At 35.7% G+C, this 12,440-nt stretch overlaps 1 protein-coding gene across 3 annotated transcripts in view; it reads right to left on the bottom strand.

Moving 5' to 3' along the window:
- The window catches only part of Asb5 (ankyrin repeat and SOCS box containing 5), a 65,034-nt gene that overhangs the window by 44,539 nt on the left and 8,055 nt on the right, over positions 1–12,440 (bottom strand). Inside the window, exon 1 of one of the 3 annotated variants that reach the window (XM_090353779.1) lies at positions 3,266–3,468. The exons of the other annotated variants lie outside the window; for them this stretch is intronic. Within the exon in view, the coding sequence (XP_090209905.1) occupies positions 3,266–3,302 (37 nt within the window). The 5' untranslated portion in view covers positions 3,303–3,468. Of the gene's footprint in view, positions 1–3,265; positions 3,469–12,440 lie in introns of those variants that run through there. 3 annotated transcript variants of the gene reach the window in all.

Here is a 12,440-nt window from a genome sequence, read left to right as displayed (position 1 = left end):
TTGCCAGTCCTGGGCTTAGGCTCAGGGCCTGAGCACTGTCCTTGGATTTTTCTCAAGGCTAGAACTCTACCACTTGAGCCTCAGCACCACTTCTGGTTTTCTCTAAGTATGTGGTACCATGGAATTGAACCCGAGTCTTCGTGCATGCTAGGCAAGCACTCTACCACTAGGCCAAACTCCCGGCCCTTTGATTTAATTTTTATGATAAACCAGATGAAAATAATATATGGACTTTAGATATTTTGTATTTCCTCTACAGAGGCTAAATATCCACCCCCTCAAAGACAGCTCAGCCTAGGCAATTGCCTAAACCTATTCAGTTCAGTGTATACAGATGGGCCAACTGATCAATTTCTCTCTTTCTCCTAACTTTTATGTATCAAATTTGTATATACAAATGTTCAATAATCCATAGGAGACATAAAATTAAAAGTAATTTTTGATCTAAAACGAACAAGATTAGTTAGAAGAAATTTTAAATAGTTATGACCTAAGCTTTACGTTTTTGCTATCAGAAAATAAATACATGGAGCTTTAAGTATAAGATCACTTTATTTTTATATTTTAGATATCATATTATGATGACCTATTTCTGTATCTTTTTCTCACTAGATTATGTACTCTGATTGTAGACATGAAATCTGTTCACAGGTATACTTCTTTTTGTAGACATCTTAAAGAGTGTCAGTTTAAAAAGTAATTTATATTGGCATAAGAAGGATTTGTGTATCTTTGGTGATGTAAACAAATTTCCAGTGATGGGGAATGAAGCCATTGGAGCACGACTAAATCATTAAGGTGTGTACTGCTCTTCAGGTAAGCTAAAGTGAGTATATGAATTTTTTCCAAAAATTTTTCTTTTTTTTGTCAGTCGTGGGGCTTGGACTCTGAGCCTGGGTGCTGTCCCTGAGCTCTTCAGCTCAAGGCTACTACCCTACCCCTTGAGCCACGGCCCCATTTCTGGTTTTCAGTCTGGCTAATTGGAGATAAGAGTCTCGAGGTCTTTAGTGACCAGGCTAGCTTTGAACCACGATCCTCAGATCTCAGCCTCCTGAGTAGCTAGGATTACAGATGTGAGCCACAGCGCAATTTAAAAAAAATTTAAATTTATATAGCTAAAGTAAAAACATAATTATTAAAAGAGATCCCATAGAACTGAAAAATATAGTTTGGAAATTCCTTAGGAAAAAAGAAAAACCAAAGATTGAAACTACTCAATGAGCTCATACACACTGCGTATGTTTCTTATGTTTTCATAAAGAATGATGCCCAAAATGAAATGAATGTTTGGGGTTAGAAATCTTCAAGAGCTATATAATGAGTAAATGTTGTTCTTAATGTACTGTGTTATTTCTCATCTTTTTTGTTGTCCTTTGGTTATTCTCATATTGTTACAATATCTTACCCTGTAATTAGGTATATTGTATATATGTTTATTTGTTTATTTGAAATAGGAAAGGGAAGGGGGGGAAAACAAGATGAGAGGAGGGATGGGAGGAGGGAAATGGGGACAAGAACATGAGAAATGATATCAATGTGTGTGAAGTCATGCTCCTTCTATCTGGCAAATATAACTGTAACCCCTCAATTAATTACAATAAAAAATTAAATACATATAAAAATCTTCACATGTTAGTAACTGTATTAATAAACATATATATATATGAATTTTAAAATTTTATTTTGCCAATTCTGGGGCTTGAACTCAAGGCCTGAGTACTGTCCTTGGGCTTGAGCCAATGCCTCCTATGTGTGTGGTAGTAAAGAATGGAACCCAGGTCATCGTGTATGTTAGACAAGCATTTTGCTGCTAGGCCAAACTCTAGGCTGCTGTATATGGAATTTTTAATGCATGAGTAATTGAATATATTCCTTAATATAAACACAAACCTCAAATCAGATAAATTACAGGGTATCCTAAGGCCCTGTTGTAAAGCAGAAGTTTTTAAGACACCACTATTATTTATAAAACTAAGAAAAAAAATAAAAACTATCCATTTGAAAATATTGGACTTTGAGTTATGTCTCAGAAAAAAAGTATGTAAAATACACATAGGGCACTTTCTTGTCACCAATCTCAGTGAGAAAGTGGTGTCGAAACTGGAAAAGTTTCTAAAAGGATCACTGGAAATCAGAGAAGAAACAAAACTTCTGCAAGACACAGAGCTTCGCCGTTACACCCTCAGCTTGGGAAGTTAACCTCTAACAAGCAGTATGCCAGAAATCTTCATAGTCACGTTAGGAGGGAAGAAATTCACAAAGTGGGTGTCCTCTGAGAACTTCAAAAGCAAACTTGAGACACAAATTTGATTTCTTTAGTTACTGTGACCTATCACAAAGAGTTCATTGCTTTGAAAATGTAGTATCTATATAAGCTAATAAATTTATGATCTTCAAATTAAAATTTGAGGACCAATCTTCTTCCTTCCTTCTTTCCTTTCTTTTCTCCCCTCTCTTTTTGTTGAGGTACTGAGGAACTCAGTACTTAGACAAAGTAGATCGTGTCTCTACTACTTTAACCACACCACAGCCCATTCAAGAGAATTTCTGAATAATCATTTATACCATATGCAACTGTTCCTCTGCTGTCAGAACAAGCAAGTTAATGTAAAGACATTCCTTCTAGGTCTGAGTTGGCACTTTCCCCTGTGTCTAACTATTTAATATTTCAAGCTTAACTGCATATCCAACATTCACTGTCACAACGGTCACCCCACAATTCACCTTGTGCCATCTGTAATTTAATTACCCCATACAACTACCTTTAGGATTATTTTAAGCAAATATTAATATGCCATTTCATTCATACATATTTCTGTATTTCCCTAAAAGATGAGAATGGTTTAATTGCAGCGTCTCAACCAAACAAAAAGTGTTTCCATAACAGTGACAAATGCAGATTGTGTTTTTTAATATCCTATGGCTATTTCTTACAGACATGTAAGTACAAATTTCATTAAACTATGAACTTAAAGTGAATATATCCTATTGTTTGCAACTTACACCACAATGAAATTATTTCCCAAAGGAAAAAGAGTAGTCCAGTTTATAAACTTCCTTCTCAAATAGTATCTGGATTTAAATTTTAAATCCTTTGCTTTGAAGAAACAGTCTAATCTCCCCATTTTGAATACCTCTTTTGAAAAGTTGGATTCATATCCTTAAAAATAAAGTTTATTTTCTTTAAACAACTAAGGGCTCACCAAGTACAAAACCAAATCTTCAGTTGAACAACGTCACAAAGGACACTGAGGTTCTCTTTTACCTGGAAGTGACAAATTTCCACCCTTGTAGAGTAACATCTGGAATTGCCATTATTCAGTTTTCAAAGGCTGGGCATTTCAGATTTCTTTACAAGGCATGCAGTCAGACAACTCTTATAACTAATTTCTGAGCCTCATCTTGTTCCATTTTGTTCTTTCCTCAGTTTTATTTAAACATGATTACTGAAATCTGTTGGTACAGTGATAATGAGTGAGAGCAGATAAGGCATGAAGGAAGGGCCAATACAAGCATCTCAGGAAAAATATAGAGTGATTATTATCCAATAGTAGCCTTTGTGCCTTCACTGCTTATATATAGCCATTCTCTTCTTATATAAAGGTTGCTGGGAAACCTGAAGATGTTAGCCTTGTGGTACATGGTATTTCCTCTCAGATTTAGAATTGTGTGGTTAGAAAAGGCCACATGGGACTGAAAGAAACACAATTAGATAAAATATGGATAGAATGACTTCAAAACCACTCACATAGCAGCAACACCCAAACACGATAGCAAAGCGTATTTGTTTACCATTTGTACTTGAAGATTTGTAAAAAGAAAATGTAATGGGTTTTTGCAGCTTTAATATCTGGTACAATTGGAAAACCTACAGACATAATGTAAAACTTCAGTAAATATAGTTTATAATAACAACACATGGTTTCAGTGAAAGGATTTTTATTGTACATCCTGAAGCAAAAGTAAAAATTTTCTACTTAAGATGTACTAGTCCCTAATGTTGAGGAAGTTTCAACAATGAAGCCTTATTTTCCTTGTAGCTGTTACCAACAGATCAATTTAGCATACTCAAGATGTTTAATACTGAGAGCTAAAAATATTCTGAAAATGGTGAAAATATTTTACATTATTTTATCTAAGGAAAATATGTGCCCATGTAAAGAGCACTTTAAACTATTCTGAATAATAGTAGTGATTTTATAAGCAACACAAATAATCCCTACATCTACGAAAACAAAAAAAACTAAAAACATACAATTTTATTTCTCAAGGCTTAAAATATGTAGGACTATTGTAACTGTGACCATTGAGCTATTCATTTTCTGTCACATAACGGTCAGCCGGCTGTTCTCTCATTTTATTTTGGTCTAATTGTTTTTGCCATTACTAGGGTTTGAACATAGGGACTGGGCACTGTATCTTAGCTTTTTTACTCAAGGATGGCACTTCATAACTGGCTTTTTGCTGGTTGATTGGAAGTGGTAAAATAATATTAATTTGTTTACTCATTTAATATTTATTATGCAACTACCTGTTCCAGGAATATAAAAACAACTGCTGCCTAATTGAGCCTTAAACTCCAGTAAGTCTTTCAGAAGCATTTTAAAATGGCATCAACCTTAGTAATTGTAAGACACCTTAAATCTAGTAACCAAAGATCTAGAAGTGATAGGAAGCTCAGAAATGCAACTGCATTACAAATACAGATATTTGTGTGTTAATTTCTCATAATATACCTGATTTACAAATACTTTTTAATGAATTTCATTTATTTATTTATTTGAACTCAGGTGTTGGGTCCTGTCCCTGCCCTGAGCTTTTTTTTTTTTTTTTTTTTTGCCAGTCCTGGGGACTGAACTCAGAGCCTGAACACTGTCTTTGGGCTTTCCTCAAAGCTAGTGCTCTACCACTTGCGCCACAGCACCACTTCTGGCTTGTCTACATATGTGGTACTGAGGTATCAAACCAAGGTCTTTTTGCATGACAGCAACTACTTTATCTCTAGGCCAAACTCCTGGCCCCATGGTCTCTGAGCTTTTTTGTTCAAGGCTAGTGTTTTTTTGAGCCATAGCACCACTTCTGGTTTGGGATTGGTTAATTAGGGGTAAGAATCTCATGGACTTTTCTCCCTAGACTGGCTTCCAACCATGATCCTCAGATCTTATTGTCTTGAGTAGCTAGGATTACAGGTGTGAGCCAGGAGTGCACAGCTATCTCATTTTTAATGCATTTTAAATACATCATTCATTTGTGCTATGAAACAGTGGTGCTTCTCAAATGAGAAAATGTGACATTATGGACAGAATGTATCCATCGCTGAGATTTTTGTAAAACATAAAAACATTTGTAGAAAAATAAGAAGAAAAGTATTTCAACTATTGTTATTCTTGACATGACACATTAATTGGTGACAAATACCAGTGCCATGGGCCCTGATGCTCTAATACCAAACTTCAGAGAATGAACTTGGAAGCATCTTCAAAGGACAATTCAAAACTCACAATGTCCTCTCTCCTGCTTCATTTCCAAGACCCAGAAGAATGCAGGAAAGCAAAGCAAAGCAGTTCTGCCACTACATTGTCATAGCCCAAGAAGATCCCAGTCAGATAGATAGATAGATAGATAGATAGATAGATAGATAGATAGATAGATAGATAGAGATATAAATGAAGAAGTAACTATTATTGGAAGCCCCTACTCTCCCTGCCTGCCCAGACCTTCTGAAAATGTGCTCTGTACTTGAGAGCAGCAATAGACTATAGTTCTTCCATTTATGTTAAGCAGTTACCTTTCACCTTTGTTAAGAATAATAACTTGTCTATTTTGTTATTGTTTAGCTTTTGCCCGCCATCATTATAGAATGGAGTCTTCATACTGAAAGTGGGTCCAGTGGAGAGGTGAGAGCAGAGAAAAGTGGTGGTTGTTCCCTGTGTGGCTGAGGAGCAAAATTGCCCACAACGTATCCCAAGTGGTCCTTGAGGGGTAGCTAAATCAAAGATCTGCAAGAACACAGGAAGTACTGCGAAATAAGAGCCGTGATGTGCTATTTGGTGACTCAAGGCAGTTGTTCTGGGCTGATCAGTGGAATACATTCTCCAAATTCTGCGCCAGGTTGGATGAAGTCATGGTTGTAATAAAATCACAAAAGGTACCTTGGCTTGTCTGGTCTAAAAGTTCCTCTAAGACAAAAATGAACATGAAAGAATCACAGCATTCACAAGCTGAAAGTGAGCTTGGGTATCATTTACTGTAGTGATGAGCAAATCCTGTCAAATGCCCTTATTAGTTTAAGGGAGAGAACGAGAGAGAGAGAGAGAGAGAGAGAGAGAGAGAGAGAGAGAGAGAGAGAGAGAGAGAGAGAGAGAGAGAGAGGAGAGAGAGAGAGAGAGAGGAGAGGAGGGAGGGAGGGAGGGAGGGAGGGAGGGAGGGAGGGAGAGAGAGAGAGAGAGAGAGAGAGAGAGGGGGGGGGGGATTAAAATCTCACTGGCTCTGTCTAATTCGCTTTACAGATAAAATAAACTTAGACTGAAGGCTAGGAGTGGTAGAGAAGAATCTTCACAAACTTGAAACCCTGAGTTCAAATCCCAGAACAGAGAGAGAAAGAGAGAGAGAAATAGGAAAAAAAGAAAGTAAGAAGAAAATAAATCTATTAAAAGAAGGCAGATCAACATTCTCACTCACAGCCAACCACAGGATCAACAAGAAAGTAACATAAACAAAATCCATGGTGCTCTTTGTGTGTACTCAAGACCAGCTCTCGACCACATGAGACAGAACTCCACATCTGGCTATTTTGTGATTAATTTTGTGGGCTTTTCTGCCTGGCCTAGCTTTGAATCACAGTCCTCAGAACTCAGCCTTCTGAGTAGATAAGATTACAAGCATGAGCCACTAGCACCTGGCATTTTCTAACATAATGCTTTGCTACCTTAGCACCATATGTGAACAAATCTAATCCAGTGACATAAAATAAGGGAGGAAAAACATATCTAATTATCAACAATATATACATTCTAAGCTCTGTGTGAGAACTGAGTTATAAGGACACATGTTTAATAATCAGACCCTATTCCTTGTATCAGAACATGATGTTTGCTGTTTTCATAAAATGTTTTCTAGTCCCTTCTCCGTCCTCAATTAGTTTACACTCTGTTCTGTCTCTACAAACCACAAACTTGAAATTTCAAAAGGGTCACAAATTCATACGAGGATTGAAAATGCCCAAATCTTCTGTTGTCTGAGGAGAAGGAAGCTATGGAGAAAGGTTCTGAATGCAACATGGATTAGAACTTGATGGAAGAACAATTTTACATACACCTTTCCCCTCTAATAGTTTTCCACTAATAGTTTTGTTACCAATAACCAGTCACTATGTTCAGGGGAAGTTTGGGTGCGGAGAGAAGTTCAGGTAATTTAGTAATCTATTTCCCATAAATGTTTTGTGTGTTTGCTAAAATACTTGGTTATTCATACTTTATTTTAAGAACAAAGAGCATAGAAAATTAAGAATCCCAAGTATTCGGTAACTCCAAGGTTACATGTCAAGCTGGCATTCCATCCTCTTTGGCCAACCAGGTCTAGGTGCTTTCCAGGCTCTCCTATTATCACACAGGAAGCCCTGTCCTCTGTGGACATGCTGTTTTCTCTTCCCAGGTTGATATACTAAGACTGGGTGGATAGAAGTTCCAGCACTAGAAACAGTGTTCCTTCAGTTAGAATTCCATTACAATCTAATGGATGGATAATCCTGTCATCTATAGAGGAAAATTAAGACTTGTTCATTTTTGCTTATTCATTCTGACTATGTTGCTAACTGAAACAAATCCTAGAATTTAGATCAAAGACACCACACCCATAGAAATGTATGCAAGAGATCTGGAGAGTGTTGGTTTTCTGTCTTCATTTGTTCATTTATAGATTAATTTCCTAAGTTACTATGTTTTTTAAATTATTTAAGTATATTTAGGTGCACAACTGTAAGACCCAGATTCACATTTCTACCCTTCTTTAAGTAAAGCAATAATGCTGAGCCCGCTCTCTTGTATTTTCAATCACTTACATTTTTGTAGAAGTATAATAACATGGTTTAGGTGATGACAGGTATGAAAATGGAAAGGGATATCCTGTGCAGAAAATCTTTGTGAAATACAATTAAAGCAGTGTATTCTCCACACAAAGTGTGAGGTAGGGTAGGTCAAGTCAAAGCCTCTGAAAAAATGTCAAGAGACTGGAGAATCACACTGATGACACCAATTTATTGGGAAACTGAAGATGTGTCTTCCTTTCTCTTCCTCATTTTCTCCTGTTACAAAGCTCACACATTTATTGGAAAAGCAACAAATAGAAGTACCTAAACTTCTCATTGACAGAAAATGGAGTGTTCATAATTTTATTTTTAAGACACACATGATATGACATAGCTGGTATCAAAGCACTGGTAAGAGGAGGCGGGAAGATTGATAATTTCTAAACAACCTGATAAACTTGGTAAGGGACTATCTTTAAAACATCAGAACTTGAAAGGAGTTTTGTAGAATTAGTAAATTGCTTATTTCTAAAAGAACTCTTAATAAGCTTATAGGATATGACAAAAATTAAGTAATTTACTAAAATCTGTTTTATCTACAAACTTAGAAAGCACTATTGAATACTTAGATTGCTAGGTGCGAGTTTTTATTCATATTTTATTAATTTCAAATATATATATTGTTGTAAGGGTAATATACAGAAGGAATACCATTATATAAGTCAGATGATGGGCACATTTCTTTTTTAATTCTTCATATATTTTTATTGTAATTAATAGAAGGGTTATATTATATTCACCAGATAGAAGGTACATTACTTCACAAATATTGATACCCTTTCTCATGTTATGGTACCCATTTCCCTACCTTTCTCTCCCCGCTTATCTTAATATCCCCCCTTCGCTATCCTATTTCAAATAATCAATTAAGCATATATAAAATATACCAGATAACAAGATGAAATATTATAACACTATGAGATAACCAAGGGACAGCATAAGAGATGAGAGATAACATAGTATATTAAGGACAACAATCACTCATTATATGACTTTTGTTTCCTTATCCTGGGAGGTCCTTACATTTAGCATCATCCTATATGGCCTTATGTATCTAGATTTTGTTCTATTGTGAATCTCTGCTAGTAGAGCCCAAGGTTTCTACTGATTATGACAAATGAGGGAAACCATTGAGCCTATGTTCCTTTGAGTCTGGCTTACTTTACTTAATGTGATTTTTTTCTAAGTCTTTCCATTTCCTTACAAATGGGACAATATCGTTCTTTCTGACAGCAGCATAGAATTCCATTGTGTATGAATACCACATCTTGTTGATCCACTCATCAACTGAGGGACATCTGGGTTGGTTCCATATCTTTGCTAGGGCACATTTCTTTTTGAACAGTGTTATCTCCTCCCTCATTTTCTTCTGCTTTCCTCCTCAACTCCCCTCCCCTTCCCCAAGTTATAAAGCTCATTTCCAACATAATGTGTAAGAAGTATCACCATTGCATTGGTTCACCTTTTGTCCAGCACTTTCTGTAATTCCCCTTCCCTTCCCCAAATCAGGTAAACTTATATAAAGGACAAGGGCTATAGAAATGTAGCTTAATTAATGGTAGAGTGCTTGCCTAGCAAGTCTGAAATCCAGGGTTTGATTCCTTGGTACCACATAAACAGAAATAAATAAATAAAATTATTTTTAAAATCAAATATATGTATATACATATACATATTTGCCAATCCTGGGTTTGAGCTCAGGGCCTGAGCACTGTCCTTGAGCTTTCTTAAGGCTAGAGCTTTACAACTTGAGCCTCCACACCACTCTGGCTTTTTTCTATATATGTGGTACTGAGGAATCAAATCCAGGCCTTTGTGCATACTAGGCAAGCACTCTACCACTAGGCCAAACTCCCGGCCCTGAAAAAAAAAAGTCAAATATACTTTTAAAGCACTTAGGATTTACCTATTTTGAAAACTGTTCTTTTGCTAGAATGTTTTTAAAAATTAAGATATTCCTAGCCTGATATCACATTGTCAGGTTTAGAAAGTCATAAGATGTTCCATTTGGGTAAAATTTTTAGTTCTCCCTTATATGCTAACCAGGTTTTTTGTAGTGAAAACTCTTTGTTCTTTATCACTTAATGGACTCATACTAAAGAGAGAAGATAGAAATCTATCTTATTTATTTTTATTGTAAAGGTGATGTACAGTGAATTACAGTTACGTCACTTTAATGAGTACATTTCTTTTTGAACAGTGTCACATTTTCCCTTGTTTCCCCCCATTGTTTTCCCTCCCATCCTGCTCTGGCTACCACAAATTGTAGTCCATTTCTAACATGTTGTCTAGTGGGTAAGTAATTTTCTAGTTCACGACTTATAGTCATCTTCAGATAGACTTTTGCAGGGGTGTGATGAAGCAGCTAGTGCTTCTGGAAGCTATAGCTTTTGGAATATAATTTGCAACTCTATTGTAGAATTTAAACATTGATTTGAAATTGAAGATTTATTTTTATGATCATCTGAAATGATTCTCTATCCTTAGGTCCATATACACTGCAGATTATTTCTTGTCTTGTTACCTTTCAATTTCTAATCAAATATTTGACAAGAATTACATTTGCCTCATGAATATTAGATGAATTGTCACATGTTCTTTTTCCTTTTATTACACAGGTATCTTTAACAAATAACAAACTTGTAATCATATTTCTTATGATCCTGCTGAACTATATCTGAGATCATTTATACATTCTTTTTTAAAGAATGTACAAGGGTAAAACATGTGGCTCAAATAAATTTTAAAAATCCATATATTTGAAGCAAATTAATCTTTATGAATAAAAATGTAAAAATCTCATCAGTTCTACTGGATGCTGAATGCTGTTTACTTAAATAGACTTCCATTTCTCTCATACTTTTGGAATATTATACCACTTAGACATGCAACTATTGTTTTAGTAGTTAACATTCAGAAGGAGCTTTTTCTCACTAACTCAGCTTGGTCATTTTTGTTGTTATTGTTGTTGAATATGAAATTTCCATAAAACTTTGTTTCTATATAGCTTTTACTAGATGAGAAATCTCATCACAAATACAAATTTATGATGTTAGAGTTTTCAATCAGTAAGTTTACAAAGTCGGCAATGTGTTTGCTGAATCACTTCATCCTACTAAAAGTTTTCTTTTTTTTCCCACCAGTCCTGGGGCTTGAACTCAAGGTGTAGGCACTCTCCCTGCACATTTTTTTGCTCAAGTCTAGTGCTCTGCTATTTGAGGCACAGTGCCTCTTCCAGCTTTTTCTGTGTATGTGGTACTGAGGAATCGAACCCATGGCTTGGTGCATGCGAGGCAAGCACTCTACCCCTAAGCCACACTCCTGGCCCTTCTTTTGCTTTTTCTTAATGGATGTTAGATATGATCATTTTCCCAGAAATTGGAAACTAAAAATGTTCGTAAGTCTCCGCAGCAATTAAGAAAAAATGTGCTTGGTTGTACTGAGGAGTTGAATCACAACACCATCAATGCGTCTGTAGTCATGATTTAAATATGGCTGTAGTATGTTGAAACCCTTTTAGAAGGATGGCTTCCTGTCACCCATCAGTGGTAGCCTCACCCAATTCTCTCTAATAAGTAGCTTGGCAGAAGGGCAGTAGTAAATGGCAAACTTTCACTTTAATTTTTGCCATTGTCAGTTGTCCTTTAAATCAAGCTGCGTATTGGGTTGGTTGTGAACAGTGCTTCTATGGACGAACATGTGTGGCGTCTTGGTATTAAATTCAGCTGGTTTATAATCTGCCTATAGATTAAGACTGTAAGCCTTCTGAAAATAGTATATACATTGCTGAATGCTTCTATTTTACTCAGTAGATCATAGTGATGTGAACATTTAAGTTGACCTAGTGAAGAGAGAATACCTTCATGCTATTTCACAGTTATGTGCATTCCACAGGCTCAAAAAGTTAACTGTTCTAATTTCTAGAATATTGAAATAGTTAATATTGCATATTGAAAAGGATGTGAAGGGATGATGCATATAGTAATGTATTCTGTAATGATGTGCATATATGAATAATATTTAAATAAATGGGGGACAGTGGAGTATAAAACATTGTTTTATCCCTTGATTTAACTTAAGAAGATTCAGGGAAATACAGTTATTCTGTTAAAGATGGGAAGGAGGTTTGTGGAATCATTGTTTCTTCATACTTTCCTTTTGTAGAAAACACTTAAATACACTTAGTGAGTCAATTTTTTTCATCTAATCTCAGTGAAACCAAAGATGCTTGGCAGGACTCTGAAGCATCATTCTAGTATATATTTCCTTTAGCCTAAACTTTTAGTTAAACCTTCAGTTTATCCCTTCTAACTTGGTATTGTTTGAGCATTTCCAGTCTTAGAATCCCAGAATG

The sequence above is a fragment of the Megascapheus bottae genome, chromosome 20 (genome assembly GCF_031878675.1).
Source record: "Megascapheus bottae isolate mThoBot1 chromosome 20, mThoBot2.hap1, whole genome shotgun sequence".
Taxonomy (NCBI): Eukaryota; Metazoa; Chordata; class Mammalia; order Rodentia; family Geomyidae; genus Megascapheus; species Megascapheus bottae.
This window is presented reverse-complemented; position numbering and strand designations above follow the sequence as displayed.